This window comes from Rana temporaria, chromosome 3, assembly GCF_905171775.1.
Source record: "Rana temporaria chromosome 3, aRanTem1.1, whole genome shotgun sequence".
In the NCBI taxonomy this organism is placed as follows: domain Eukaryota; kingdom Metazoa; phylum Chordata; class Amphibia; order Anura; family Ranidae; genus Rana; species Rana temporaria.
Window position 1 is genome coordinate 262,056,728 of NC_053491.1, and position 16,229 is coordinate 262,072,956.

The following is a 16,229-nucleotide window of genomic DNA, read 5'->3' on the forward strand; positions in this document are numbered from 1 at the left end:
TGAGCGATAACACCAAATTTAAACACACCTGAGACCTTGTAACACTAATGAGCAGGGCCGCCATCAGGGGGTACAGGCAGTACTCTTGTAAGGGGCCCGGCTAGCCCCGGGCCTGCTCCCCGTTCAACAAGACATGAAATTAATCTGTCATGCACTGGCCGGGCCCACGCTATAGAGAAGCCTTCACTGCCTTTCACTAGTGCACGCTATGGAAGAAGAATGGAGCCTACTAGTCTGAGCCGCCACCACCGTTCACGAGCAGGTTGGGGCCAGCTGTCAGGCAGGCTCCGCTCTGGTACTACAGTGTGCGCCAGTCTGTGCGGGGGCAGATGGAGGGCTCCATAGAGGAAGAGGTCAGGGAGGAGGAGGCCCCCCACGGAAAGAGCTATCCTTCCTGGTAATTCTGGACAGGTGAGAGTTGGGAGGACTGGTGCTTCTCAAGGTGTGAGTGAGACAGCCCCCCCCACCTGTGATGCTGCCCCCCCTTCCATGACACTTCCAGTTCTGCTGCACCACTTTCCTCTGGCTGCCCCCCTCCTGTCATGCTGCTCTTCCCCTTCACATTGTAGCAAACTGTTTCCTCAGTGTTGTCACATGAAAAACATAATAAAATATTAACAAAAATGTGAGGGTGTACTCACTTTTGTGAGAATTTACACACACACACACACACACACACACACACACACACACACACATATATATATATATATACACATATATATATATATATATATATACACACATATACATATACATATACATATATATGTATTACACACACACACACACACACACACACACACACACACATATATATATATATATATTTATTACACACACACACACACTTTTTTCCCCCTTACACACACACAAGCAAGGTATCCCCTTCACTGAAATGGAAAAAGAGTTAGGAGTTCAGAAGTTTGAATTGGTCACTGGTGTTAAAATCCAGTAATAAAAATATTTTCTGCTAGGATTTGCACTTTAGAACCAATTAGTGTTAGTGCTGTGTCATTCTCCAATTTGATACGTTTAGGGTTATTACAGCTGATAAACCTGGCAATACACCTTGGTCAGAGGGAGACAACATTTAAAGAAAAAAAAAAAAAAAAAGCCCTCTTGCATATGGTAAAGTTTAATTCCAGGTATAAATCCAATACGAGAGAGAGGGTTGCAATTTTTTTGTAGGGTTAATATTGTATTTTACATTGGGCAGCATAAAGCAGGAAGAGTAGAAACACAATTTTGTATCAGAAGGAGCTGATCTCCTCTCATTACACAAACATATTTAAGAAGTGCAAACAACAATGTATTTAATAACCTTTAGCATTAAAAACAAAATGATTTGACTGGTCTGTGGTACTAGACATTACACTTACTGCAGCCATTAGTATGATGCCTCAACGAATCATTTTAGAGCCCATTAAAAGGAATATATAAGCATGTCAAATGCAGTTTGCAGTCAAATACTTCTGAATTACAGTATTTGTGTTGCTACAAGTGGTTTCTGATTTGCATTGAACTGCCTTAAGTTGGTTTTGCATTTACAAATGTTTTTGGATTTGGATAGAATGGTGAAGATTTAAGTATCGATCAGGCTTTAACCAGTCTGAGTGAGCTCACTGGGGAGATCTCCCACGTACCTGTAACACCAGTTTAAGAATTGTGTGCCAATAACATCAGGACAAGAAGGAAGACAGTAAGCCCCCTTTCACACTGCTTTTGGCCTAAAAATAGCGCCTTGCAGGACATTCTGAGACTTATATTTAGTCTACTAAAGCACCAGCCTTCGGAATACATACAAGCCATGAACTTCTCCAATCGAGTTGTGCCAGCTATGGACTACACTGGGGCAGCCATTGTCAGTTAGGGAAAGGACATTTTGCTGTGTTAAGCCAAACTTTTAGTAAAAGTTGTCTTAACTGCGTAAAGCCTGATCCGAAGTTACTCAAGGGGTTCATGTAGGGTCCTGGTGCACATAAAAGGGTCCGAGTCTACTACAGTGGTGGTTCTCAACCCTGTCCTCAAGTACCCCTAACAGGGCATGTTTTGGAAATTTCTCTTGGATAAAATAGCTGTCCAAAATACCAAGCCATCGACTCGGATTTAAAGCACCTTTGCAAACATGGCCTGTTGGGAGTACTCAAAGACAGGGTTGAGAACCATTGTACTACAGCACACAAGAGGTTCTAGCTGTTCTGGATCAGAACAGTCAATATTGTGTCTGAATTTTGCTAGACACCTGCAACCTTGCTGACTACAGAGGTGTGCAGGGTCATTATATACTCAGGTCTGAGGATAAAACTCAGAGCTCCAATTTGGAGACTGCTTCTAGTTTATTGACCCATCCCAGTGTGGGAGACTGAAGGTCTCACCCAGGGCCAGGGGCCTTATCGAGAAGCCATGAGACAGGTCTTATCGAGGGGTCAGAGGGCCCAGCCAGAAGCCAAGAGACAAGGGTCTCATCAAGGGGTCAGAAGGCCACGTAAGAAGCCACAGGTCTCAGATCCGGGAGGCAGGTTGGCTCCTATCGGGGTGTCAGGAGAACCCCAATCCACAGACCAGAGGTAGGTCATGCAACGGGGCACTGTGACTAAAGGCTAGAGAGCCAGGTGTTCTAGAGAGCTAGACAACGCAGTCAAAGGGACTGATAAGAGGAACAACAAGTGAGCCAGGAAGCTGCATGTTATGTTTTTGCAGTGATAGTGAGAACCCCTACATGGGAAGAAACCCCTGCATGGGCAATGAATGTACATATGAACTTTCCATTTAAAAAATAAAAAAATAAAGTGGGCTGCCATGTCCTATAATACAGTTTTGGAATGGTGCAACATTATTGTAAAATATTTTATTATATCCTTTTCATGTGACAACGGAAGAAATTACACTTTGCTACAATGTAAAGTAGTGAGTGTACAGCTTGTAAATTTGCTGTCCCCTCAAAATAACTCACACAGCCATTAACTGTCTAAACCACTGGCAACAAACGTGAGTACACCACTAAGTGAAAATGTCCAAATTGGGCCCAATAAGCCATTTTGCCTCCCCGGTGTCATGTGACTCGTTAGTGTTACAAGGTCTCAGGTGTGAATGGAGGGGGGGGGGGGGCAGGTGTGCTATATAATATTTACACACACACACACACACACACACACAGAAATGACCCTGATCAAAAGTTTACATACCCTGGTGATTTTGGCCTGATAATATGCACACAAGTTGACACAAAAGGGTTTGAATGGCTATTAAGGCAACCATCCTCACCTGTGATCTGTGTGTGTGTGTGTGTGTGTGTGTGTGTGTGTGTGTGTGTGTTAAAGATCAATGAGTTTCTGGACTTTTGACAGACCATTGCATTTTTTATCCAGTTCTGCACCACTAACATTTCTGGATTCTGAGTCATGGGGAAAGCAAAAGAATTGTCAAAGGATCTGCGGAAAAAGGTATTTAAACTGTGCCAATCAGCAGTTTTCAAACTCTAATCAAGAAGTGGAAAATGTTCTGTTGAAACCAAACCACGGTCAGGTAGACTCAACTGCCAGGAAAATTGTTTGGGATGCAAAGAAAAACCCACAAACAACAACTTTAGGTGAAATACAGGATTTTCGGAAAACAAATCAACAAGGCCTATGATGAAAGGTACACCATCCCTACTGTGAAACACGGAGGTGGATCGCTGATGTTTGGGGATGTGTGAGCTACAAAAAGGCAGAGGAAATTTTGTCACAATTGATGGAAAGATGAATGCAGTATGTTCTCAAAAAATACTGGAGGAACATTTGCATTCATCAGCCAGGAAGCTGGGCATGGGACATTCCAACATGACAATGATCCAAAACAAGGCCAAGTGGACCCCTCATTGACTACAACAGAATAAAGTGAAGGTTCTGGAGTTGCTATCTCAGTCTCCTGACCTCAATATAATTGAGACACTCTGAGGAGATCTCAAAACGTGCAGTTCATGCAAGACAGCCCAAGAATTTACAGGAACTGGAGCCTTTTTGCCAAGGAGAATGGGCAGCTTTACCATCTGAGAAGATAAAGAGCCTCACCCACAAAAGACTTCAAGCTGTCATTGATGTTAAAGGAAGCAATACATGGTATTAAGAACTGGGGTATGTAAACGTTTGATCAGGATCATTTGGGTAGTTTCTGTTGTGATTACGATTTAAAAAGAGTAAACACAGTTGACTGACACTAAATGGCTTCAGCCAAACACTAACCATGAGTAAAAGAAAAGCTTGTGTGTCATTCATATCCTCTGAAAGAAGGAGGAAAAAAAAGAAGAAGAAGGAAAAAAAAAAAGAAGAAGAAGAAGAAGAAGAAGAAGGAAAAAAAAAAAAAGAAGAAGGAAAAAAAAAAAAAAAAAAAAGAAGAAAAAGAAAAAAAAAAAAAAAAAAAGAAAGAAAAAAAAAAAGAAGAAGAAAAAGGAAAAAAAAAAAGAAAAAGAAGAAGGAAAAAAAAAAAAGAAGAAGAAGGAAAAAAAAAAAGAAGAAGAAAAAAAAAAAAAAAAAAAAAAAAGAAAAAAAAAAAGAAAAAAAAAAAGAAAAAGAAAGAAAAAAAAAAAGAAGAAGAAGGAAAAAGAAGGAAGAAGAAGAAGGAAGAAGAAGGAGGAAAAAAAAAGAAGAAGGAGGAAAAAAAAGAAGAAGGAGGAAAATAAAAAGAGGAAAAGAGGAAAAAAAATTAAAAAAAAAAAAAGAGAAAGAGATGATACTCGAAAAAAATTAGAATATCGTGCAAAAGTTCATTTCACCAATGCAACTTAAAAAGGTGAAACTAATATATGAGATAGTTCAAGCCGTGATTTGTCACGATTGTGAGGATTATGGCTTACAGGACATGAAAACCCAAAATCCACAATCTCAGAAAATTAGAATATTGCATGCAATCAATAAAAAATAGGATTTTTTGTACTCACCGTAAAATCCTTTTCTCTGAAGTCCATGGACGGACACAGCTCCTTAAATCTTGACAAGTGGGTTATGTTCCCTGTTTACAGGAGAGGACTAGGCAGAAACATGTTAAATAGTTAAATACATGTTACATTAACAGAGTTGAACAGCCCCGCCCAGGGGGCGGTCCCTCCAGACATAACCCTCCTCACTGCAGCTTGCAGCCTCAGTTCGTAACAAGCAGTACAAACCTAAAAAGGAGGGGTGGGAGCTGTGTCCGTCCATGGACTTCAGAGAAAAGGATTTTACGGTGAGTACAAAAAATCCTATTTTCTCTTATCGTCCATGGACGGACACAGCTCCTTAAATCTTGACAAGTGGGACGTCCCCAAGCAGTGTCAAAAAACGAGGGGTGGGAAATATATCAGTAAAAACAATTTTAACTTCACCCCAAAACAAGCAGAGCTCCTCAACGGAGGAGGTGCAACTTTAAACAGCCGCCGGCAAAAACTAGCGGCTGAAAAAAAACATCATAAGATGCACTCACAGCAACCATGTAAATTCTGGAAAAAGCGTGAACGGACGAGCAAATCGCCGCCTCGCACACCTGTGAGACCGACGCATGATGTCGGAAAAAAAAAAAAAAAAAAAAACCCAGGAAGCACCAATTGCCCTGGTCGAAAGTGCCGTGACCGGAAAGGGGGGGCCCGCCCTTAGGAGCATAGGCCTGTATGACGGCCTGCCCGATCCACCGAGAAATGGTGGTCGACGAGACCGCCAGGCCCTTTTGTGGACCAGACACCGACACAAAAGAGAGTCAGAAGCTCCGAAATGGAGCCGTAGTAGGCTGGTATACCCGCAAAGCGCGTACCACGCCTAAAGTATGAAAGGCCGAAACCTCCTTCGGAAGAAGGGAAGGTCGCGGGCGCACCATCACCTAATCCTTATGGGGGATCAAGCATGGCGGCTTGCAAGACAAGACCGCCAACTCAGAAACCCCTCTAACAGAGGTAAAGGCCACTAAAGGGGCCACCTTCTGAGATAGTGTCAAGAGAAAATCTCTCTGATGTTTCCAAAAGGAAGGTTCCTGAAGAACCGAGAGCACCAGAGTCAAAACTCATGGGGGAAGAGATGGGCCAAGAGGGGAAAGTATATGACAAACCCCTTGCACACAAAAAAAGGGGACCCACCAGGGAACGGGCCGCAAAAAGGCCACTAAAAGAACACAGCCAAGGCTGAAATCTGCCCCCAAACGGTGCTTTAAGCAATTTTTAGATCCAATCCAAGCTTTAAAAACAGCAGGACCCTGGACATTGAAAGTACGCCCGTGGACGTCACTCCATCCCTTCGCACCAAGAGAGGTGCGACGGTAGATCCTCCGGAAGAAGACTACGGTGCCCTGTTGAGATGACCGAGTCAGACAGACCCTGGTCACCTAAAGTCTGGCTTCCAATAACCATGTTAAGCAAGTCAGTGACTGTACAACAGGAGGAAGTATGGGACCTTGAGACAGGAACCTCCTGCCCTGGCAATCGCCAGGGTGCCTCCGCTACCAGGCGCCCGATATCAGCGTACCAAGGACGCCGAGAGTAATCTGGAGCGATTAGAATCATCGGGATCTCCTCAGCATCCACTCTGTGGAGCGGCCGAGGAAGCAACTACCATGGAGGAATGGCAAAAAATCACCGATACAGACCCCACAGGGCCACCAGCGCGACTGACGCGTCTGTACAAGATCACTAGACCTGGCCACTAACTGACACCCTTGCGGCGGAGACAAGCTGCCAGGAGATCCATGCCATGTGAGGCTCACCTCCTGCAAGGGAGCCGAAACACCCCAAGCACAAAGACCAGTCGCCCTGGTCCAGCATCTGGCGACTCCAGTAGTCTGCCTGCCGGCATACCTGATGGTAGACTGAAGCCACGGCCGTGGCGTTGTCCGGCTGAAACCAGATTGGTCGACCACAAGGAGAAGCATAGCCTGATCGCCTAAAATAGTAGGACAATGAACAGTAGACAGCACCTGGTATTCCCAGGCGGTCTTCCACCAGGCACTAGCCAGGCCCGACCCTGGGTAGCTACCGAGACCAGACACATTCAAGGAGGTGTGGTCATAGGTCCACGCAAGTCCAGCGACTCAGGGCCGACTGGACCCCCCAGTTTTGTGAACCTCCAGGTTCACAACCCGTGAGCTGGCATTCGTCGTAAACACCGACCACTGGAAGGAAGGAACAACTTCCCGGACCGAAGAGTCGGGAATCTCTGTCACCAACTCAGAGAGACTCTGACTAGGTGGCGCACAGGAATCTAATGATTTCAGAGACAAGAGATTTTTACCACCTGGACAGTAGTTCCACTGGAAAACCAGGGTGTGGAACTGGGAATACTGTACCACCTTGAAGTAGGCTACCCACAGACCATGAACCAGCAGGCGCCCGGAGAGAAGACCGATTGCGTGATGCCAATACCTTCTCCGCAGACTGAAGAGTCTGCAATTTCTCCAGGGGAAGAAGGACCTTTGCCACTGAGGAGTCTGGATCAACACTAGATACTCCAACGCTGAGTCGGAACCTAGCATGCCCATAATTTGAACCCTGGGTCGCACACATGTAGGGCAGGCTTGCTGCCACTGAGCTACACTTTCTGGCCTAAACGTTTAACATCCACCCGAATCTTCGGAGGGTCTGAATGGGAATAACCTATCCACTAGGTCGGAGACAGAAGCTGCTCTCAGAAGAAAGTCAGCAAAGTAGCCAATGAGGCAAAGCCTCGCTGTCCCAACAAAATTCAAATAAGTGCGAGCTCCTAGCTGAAAACCCATGGTGCTGACGCCAGATCAAAAGGGAGGGCCACAGGCTGACAGAGACCCTTCTCTCATCACGAAGCACAGAAAAAAACACTGTGACATGTGCAAAACGGGACATGCATGTATGCGTCCCTGATGTCCGAGGACGTCAGGACATCCCCCGGATGAAGCGCAGCTACCACCGAACAAATGGATTCCATGCGGAACTACCCGACGTTCACAAAGGTATTTAGGGCCTGAGGCCCATAGAAAACCCCAAAACTCTCGTCCTGCAGGAAAGGTAAAATTACCTTGCAGCTTAGCAAATCCCACACTGCCCAAGGCAGACCGACGTGCCGGGAGGGGAAGACACAAGGACAGAACTTTGTTCTGTGGATAGGAGGAAACCCTATCTAGTACTCCGAAGAGACCACCTCGCAGACCCACTAGTCGTAGAGCAGGGAGGTTTCACTGAATTGTGAACCTGCAAGCCGCCCCTCCCACCTAGAGACAGGGAGGGAAGGCTATATACATTGGCAGGATTTGGGTGCCGGCGTGATCGGCTTATGCACCCAGGGACAGATTAGTCCCCCAGCTGGGCCTTTGACGGCCTGGGAGGGTTGCCCCTAAATAATACACACACACATAGTGTGTATGTATATTATGTAGGTGTATGCACACATGTCTTTGGAGGAAACCGGAGTACCCGGAGGAAACCCACACAGACACAGGGAGCGACAATGCAAGCTCCAGGCAGATTGGCGTCAGTGTGCAGATTTGAACCAATGACTCTTTTGCTGCCAAGTAATGGAGTTAAGCACTACACCACCGTGTGCATAAAACCATTCTGAAACAGACGCCCTGGATAACAAGGGCGCAGCATTCAATGAAGCATCACAGACCTATATGAGGCCCTGGACCAGCTGGTCCGCTAGGCTAATAACCTCAGGAGAGAGTCGGTGCTCCTCCACTGTCTGGTGCAAAATGCTCACTCTGTGAGTTGTATACAGCACTAGGGGTCAGGACTACTCCAAGATGGCCGCCGAGCGTTCAGAACGCGGCCACAGGAAAAAGGCCAGCACAATGTAAGCTGCGCCATAGCGTGGCTACGACAAAATGGGCGCCAATGGGAGTTTTCAATGTAATTGAAAAATCTCCCAAAAAAATAGCGCCAGCGACCACTGAGACCCCAGTGTAGTGGCCACAATAGGCCGCAAGCCAGACCCCAGCATGGTAAACATGGAACGGGTCAGTACTTCGGATCTTCTATCAGTCAGATCCATACAAGTAGGGGTTCCCGCCCGGCGGTGAGGGACTACAAAAGCCCTCAGTGGCTTTTCTCATTCCGCATCTCAGAAGTTATCAAAGAAGGGCACAGAAGGAAAAAACCTACACAGCGGTCTGATTTGTGTGATCCAAAAAAGACCGAGCCCTCGGCGGAAACCCAGCTGCACTATGCAGCTTAGGAGAGTCCCTTGCAGCAGTAAAAAGCGCACCCATAAATGCCTTATTCTGCCTTTTTTTTTTTTTTTTAACTAGGTACCTAGTCCATGGCTCCATAACAGAGCATTCCCCAGGGGATAACGGGGGAAGGGGGCACTCTTTTACCGCCCGCCCGCAGTCCACCCCCACCCTGGCACAAACTGTGTCCAGGACTAACAATAAAAACTCTGTGGGAATCACAGGTGCTAACACCTGCTGCCACCACCAGCATGTGGGGAAGGACACAGATACTGACTCCAATATTTACATAGTGTGTATTATAATATGCACACCTGTCCATACAAATAGACAAAAGCTCCTAGAGCCCCATACAGGGCCTCTCACTCACTTGCTGCGCTGACCAGGGGTAACCAGGGGACTCCCTCAGGAGGAGACTGCCCAGTGCTGCCTGTGAGAGGAAAAGAACCGTGAGGTAACTTTTGCAGGGACCTGTGTTTAAACAGGAAAAGCCTCCTAGGGCTGTTTTATTTAACCACTTGACCACTGGGCACGAAAACCCCCTTAATCACCAGACCAATTTTCAGCTTTCGGTGCTCTCACAATTTGAATGACAATTACTCAGTCATACAACATTGTACCCATCTGAAATTTTTGTCCTTTTTTTCCCACAAATAGAGCTTTCTTTTGGTGGTATTTGATCACCTCTGCGGTTTTTATTTTTTGCGCTATAAAAGAAAAAAGACTGAAAATTCTGTAAAAAAAAAAAAAAAAATCTAGTTTCTGTCATATTAGCAGGTTATTTCTCACACACAGCATATGCATACTACAAATTACACCCCAAAACACATTCTGCTATTCCTCCCGAGTATAGCGATACCACATGTTTGCGACTTTTACACAGCGTGGCCACATAGAGAGGCCCAACATGCAGGGAGCACCATCAGGCGTTCTGGAGCACCCAGGCCAATTCTGACATTTCTCTCCTACATGTAAAAATCATCATTTATTTGCTAAAAAAATTACATAGAAACCCAAAACATTATATATGCTTTTTTTTCAAAGACCCTAGAGAATACAATGGCGGTTGTTGCAACTTTTTATCTTGCACGGTATTTTCGCAGCAATTTTTTGAACGCGTGTTTTTAAAAAAAAAAACAGTTTTGTGCTTAAAAAAAAAAAAAAACAGTAAAGTTAGCCCAATGTTTTTGCATAATATGAAAGATGAAGTTACGCCGAGTAAATAGATACCCAACATGTCACCCTTCAAAATTGCACACGCTCGTGAAATTGCGCCAAACGTTGCTACTTAAAAATCCCCATAGGCGACGTATTGCAAGGTATTGGAGTATTGAGGGTATTGCGGAGTATTGGGGGGGTATTGCAGAGTATGGGGGGGTATTGCAGATTATGGGGGGGGGTATTGCAGAGTATGGGGGGGGGTATTGCAGAGTATGGGGGGGTATTGCAGAGTATGGGGGGGGGTATTGCAGAGTATGGGGGGGGGGTATTGCAGAGTATGGGGGGGTATTGCAGAGTATGGGGGGGGTATTGCAGAGTATGGGGGGGGTATTGCAGAGTATGGGGGGGGGTATTGCAGAGTATGGGGGGGGGTATTGCAGAGTATGGGGGGGGGTATTGCAGAGTATGGGGGGGGGGATTGCAGAGTATGGGGGGGTGGGTATTGCAGAGTATGGGTGGGTGGGTATTGCAGAGTATGGGTGGGTGGGTATTGCAGAGTAAAATAAAAAAAATGATGAGTGCAATACTCTGCAATACCCCACCCCATACTCTGCAATACCCCACCCCATACTCTGCAATACCCCACCCCATACTCTGCAATACCCACCCCCCCAGGGTGGGTATTGCAGAGTATGGGGTGGGGTATTGCAGAGTATGGGGTGGGGTATTGCACTCATCATTATTTTTTTTTTACTGCAGAGTATTGCGCAGGGATGGCTGGATCTGTGACTGCAATTGTCACAGATCCAGCCCACAGTGCGGCGGCTGCTGCTGCCGCCCGATCCCCCCCCCCTCCCTCTCCTCTCACACTGTACCGAACGGTACAGAGAGGAGAGGGAGGAACCGGCGTCATTACATGACGCCGGTTTGTTTACAAGTGATCGCGCCGTCATTGGACGGCGCGATCACGTGGTAAGGAGCCGCTTCCATTGGCTCCTTACCGCGAGTGCTGTTGCTGCGGGTCCCGTAGACCCGGCGAGCACCGGCGATCGCGTGTGCGCGCCCGCTCGGGCGCGCACAACGCAGTCTCTGGGAGGACGTACATTGACGCCCTCCTAGAGTACAGGAACCGCTCTGTAGCCGTATTTTGGCTATAGGGCGGTTACCAACTGGTTAAGGACAAGTCACAGATACAGCATAAAAAGCAAAACCATTACAGGTGTCACCAATCAGTCAGCGTCTGCTGAAGTATAATCATAAACATCTGTGCTCATCACAAGGCTTTTTACCTCACAGGAAAGCCCAATACAAAGAATAAAAAACACAGACCAGATAACACAGTCCCCTCAGGAAGGCCCCCTCCCCCCTGACAGCGGCAATGTTAGCAATGCAGCAAGGGAAAGGAGCAGGGAAGGGAGAAGGGACCCCCAAACCCCAGGAATGCCCAGCTGTACCAACCCACCGAAGCAGGAGGGACTGTACTTACCCGTCCGAGCGAGGACTCGCTGACGCATTCCTGACAGAACTACAACCGCAATGGAGGTAGCTGTCGGCCCGGTCCACTGTGATTGAGACAACACCACAGCTCAGTCATATGTGGACCTCGGAGCAAAGCTCACCGGCCACCTCAGGAGTCATGAGGTATGGCGTGGCAGACCAAGCCTCTTTGCAAAGGTGTGCCCACGCTTGCTGGTCGGACTGAGTAGACTACAAGGATCTATAATATCCAGCCTGTCTCTCAGCCAACAGTTGAAAGAAGATTCTTCAAGAAAAAGTAAAGTAAAATAAAATAAAATTTCTCCTCAGGGCGCTGGGCCCAAAGGGAGCCATACGTCCTTCTCCTTTGCTAGGCAGAACGAAACTGAGGCTGCAAGCTGCAGTGAGGAGGGTTATGTCTGGAGGGACCGCCCCCTGGGCGGGGCTGTTCAACTCTGTTAATGTAACATGTATTTAACTATTTAACATGTTTCTGCCTAGTCCTCTCCTGTAAACAGGGAACATAACCCACTTGTCAAGATTTAAGGAGCTGTGTCCGTCCATGGACGATAAGAGAAACAAGGATTGTACATAGAACAATATCGGACCTCTGAATAGTATAAAGCGTGCATATGTACATAGTACTTGGTTTGGCACCTTTTACAGCAATTGCTGCCTCAATGCAGTGTGGCATGGAAGCGATCAGCCTGTGGCACTGCTGAGGTGTTATGGAAGACCAGGATGCTTCAATGGCGGCCTTCAGCTCTTCTGCATTGTTCAGTCTCACGTCTCTCATCTTCCTCTTGGCAATGCTCCATAGATTCTCTATGGGGTTCAGGTCAGGCGAGTTTGCTGGCCAATCAAGCACAGTAATCCCACGGTCATTAAACCAGGTTTTGGTGCTTTTGGCAGTGTGGGCAGGTGCCAAGTCCTGCTGGAAAATGAAGTCAGCATCCCCATAGAGCTTGTCTGAGGAAGGAAGCGTAAAGTGCTCCAAAATCTCCTGGTAGATGGCTGCGTTGACCCCGGACTTAATGAAGCACAGGTAACCAACACCAGCAGATGACATGGCTCCCCAAATCAACACAGACTGTGGAAACTTCACACTGGACTTCAAGCATCGTGCAGTGTGTGCCTCTCCATTCTTCCTCTATACTCTGGGTCCTTGGTTTCCAAATGAGATGCAAAATTTGCGCTCATCAGAAAAGAGGACTTTGAACCACTGAGCACCAGACCAGGTAAGACACTTCTGACGTTGTTTGTTCAGGAGTGACTTGACAAGAGGAATAAGACATGTGAAACCCATGTCCAGGATCCGTCTGTGTGTGGTGGCTCTTGATGCACTGACTCCAGCCTCAGTCCACTCCTTGTGAAAGTCCCCAACACTTTTTAATTTGGCCTTTTCCTGACAATCCTCTCCAGGCTGCGGTCATCCCTGCTGCTTGTGCACCTTTTTCTTCCACACTTTTACTTTCCACATAACTTTCTATCAATGTGCTTTGATACAGCACTTTGGGAACATCCAACTTCTTTTTAAATTACCTTTTGAGGCTTTCCCTCCTTATGGAGGGTGTCAATGGATGGTTTTCGGCACAACTGTCAGGTCAGCAATCTTTCCCATGATTGCTGACACACACACACACACACACACACACACAGTTTCAAGGGAGTTTTCAAGCCAAAAAGGACATTTTAATGTACAAAAAAAATAACCCATCATTGAAAAGGATAGGGATTGATTTTTTTTTTTTTTTTTTTAAATGGCATGGCAATAATCTTCACATTGAAAAAACACAGCAGTATATTATTCTTGCAGCTGTAGCATTCTCCATAATGTTATTGGTAAACCTGGGAGGGCAAAATACCAGACAGACTGCTATAGGCAGGCCTTCCAGGATCACAGACCTTGCTGCAGATGGCACTAATACAATGATCCATTAAAAAGACTACTCACCCACATATTCATCCATGTTAAAGGTTTTCACATATTTAAAGGAAAGATCTCCATTTTTATGATATTCTAAGAGCTTTTTGTAGCATCCCAGAGGTGTACTTCCTGTAAAAAAATACAAAAAAAAAGGGAAGGATAATTTTTATTAAAATTTACACACTAGCACTAACAAATATGTATGTTGCTTGGCTTATGAGCAATTTTCACATCTTGCTGTAGTGGTGTGGACAGTCAAATGGAAAGGCAATTTAAATGTATTCCCCAGAAAAATACCTTTTTCCTGGAACTATGTTTAAAGATAGACTTATGAGGTCTAAGTATTCAATGCAATAGACATGGCAAAGTCAAAGAAAAAAAAAAAAAAAAAGAAGAAGGAAGGAAGGAAGAGATCCCTAGATATTACAAGACTGTCCAGTAACACCATCTGGATTCTGCTACCTCTGTTAAATACATATGCTTTTTTCACATGTGCGGTGGTAAAAAAAAAACAGGCACCACCCAGACTGGCAGGCTGCTCAATCAATGTCAGGGTGCAGTGGGCAGGAGCTAGCAGCAGCCGCAATGCCAGGCTTGGAGCATGCAAAGGAGTGACAGCTCCAGGATGCTATTTGTAGTCGACCTGGCACCGGACATTTGTAAAGCCCTGTGCTAGGGCATATACAATACAGCACGTTAAGTTGACAAGCAGAAGCACCTGTCCAACTCAGCGTTTCAAGTCAATTTTAGCATAAAAACTCTGCAAACTGTGCAACCAAATCAATCCATCGAAAAGTCTCTTACACACAAAAGTGATCACCTCCTGAACAGCTTTAAGCAAGCTTTAGATCAGGGATATGCAATTAGCAGACCCCCAGCTGTTACAGAACTACAACTCCCATGAGGCATAGCAAGATTCTGACAGCCACAAGCATGACACCCAGAGGCAGAGGCATGATGGGACTTTTTTGCAACAGCTGGAGGTCCGCTAATTGCATATCCCTGCTTTAGATGATAGCAACTATAGCAACTTTCTTTCCCAAAAACAGGGATTGCAGGATAGAAAAATTGCTTAATTCCCCCCATCAACACAGTCAGATTTGACAGGAGAACCTCTTCCGCAGCGCTATACTTTGTCGACAGGGAGCCTTTCCTACTGGCAAAACACTATGATCTATATCAGGGGTCTCCCACACCCGGGCCGCAGCCTGTTTACTGGATCGCCACACTTCGAGATTGCCACAGATCTCACACGCCGAGATCGCCACACTTCCGCCCACACAGCCCTGCCGCTACACTGTTAGGGGTGAAGCAGGCGAGCAGAGAGAGGACATCTCCCACTGCCTGTCCCGCATCACGACTGTTCTCTCGCACGTGGAACTCACTGTGCTTAAGTGACAATTTGCACATAGGAGGCAAGAGACCGTGGCGAGATGCATCTGGTGACAGGCACCGTGGCAAGCTGCATCTGGTGATGGACACCGTGGCAAGTGACAAACTGCATCTGGTGGCAGATTCTGCATTATGGCGAGTTTAACTTTTTATATTACAATACAATAAGAATAATGTGCTTCAATCATCCTGACACCATATTAACCATGGTGTTGTGATGATAGAACACCAGCCATTTCCTGACAAATTGGCCGCGAAAAAATGCATCCTTGTTTGATACAAGACTGTACACATGGAATACAGGCAACATCGGAAATACAGGGTGATGAAAACAGGAAATCTGAACCAGTAGAGGCTAGGACGACAGCTGTCAAAGCACAGGAAAAGAAAGGAAAAATGGGGAGAATGTCAAAGGTCATATCCACAGAAAAGCTGCATATGCCTGAATAAGTTAAAAAAGCCAGTGTGTTCTAAACAGCACTTTGTCTTTAATGCAAGAATAAAACAAAACAGGCACTGGGTTCAGTTTTCTCCCCAATGTGGCATGCATCACAGTAAAACCAGTTCAATTCCGTAGTATAGAATGAGGGAACAGAACAAGATTTAAAAAAAGAAACTATAGTAAAACCGTGTAACTTGGTCTGCGAGTGATTTACAAGATGAGTTAATATAGATTTTTTTTCACTTTATAAACGAGTGAGGTTTTGCAATAAGGAGTATTAGGTATGCTTTGTCTGCCACGCGTCACGTTAAAACTGAGCCGGTTCTTCTTTCTCTTGCTGCAGGATTGTGGGTAATAGTCTCCCAGTTGGCCTGCCTCACTCCTACAGGCTGCATTCACACCTGAGCGTAGTGTTTTGCAGCGTTTACCGCGATTTGCCGCGACAAAACGCATCGTTTTTTAACGCGATTTTTTACAGGTCTAGGGTCACCAATGTAAAACACCCAAACGCCCAAATTCGAGCGGCAAAAAAGGGTCCAGAACTTGTTTGGGCTTCAGGCGTTCGGCGTCAGGCGTTTTGTAGTGGAGATGTGAACCATCTCCATAGAGAATAATGTATTTTTTCCCCCCTTTAGCGTTTTGGGGCGTTGCGCTTCAGGCGACAAAACGCTCAGGTGTGAATGTAGTCTT

At 46.0% G+C, this 16,229-nt stretch overlaps 1 protein-coding gene across 2 annotated transcripts in view; it reads right to left on the minus strand.

Annotated features, from left to right (window-relative positions):
- GNPDA1 (glucosamine-6-phosphate deaminase 1) overlaps nt 1-16,229 on the minus strand; it is a 52,043-nt gene that overhangs the window by 16,434 nt on the left and 19,380 nt on the right. For both annotated transcript variants that reach the window (XM_040344611.1, XM_040344612.1), the window contains exon 3: nt 13,733-13,834. In XM_040344611.1, the coding sequence (XP_040200545.1) occupies nt 13,733-13,834 (102 nt within the window). The remainder of the gene's footprint in view (nt 1-13,732; nt 13,835-16,229) is intronic.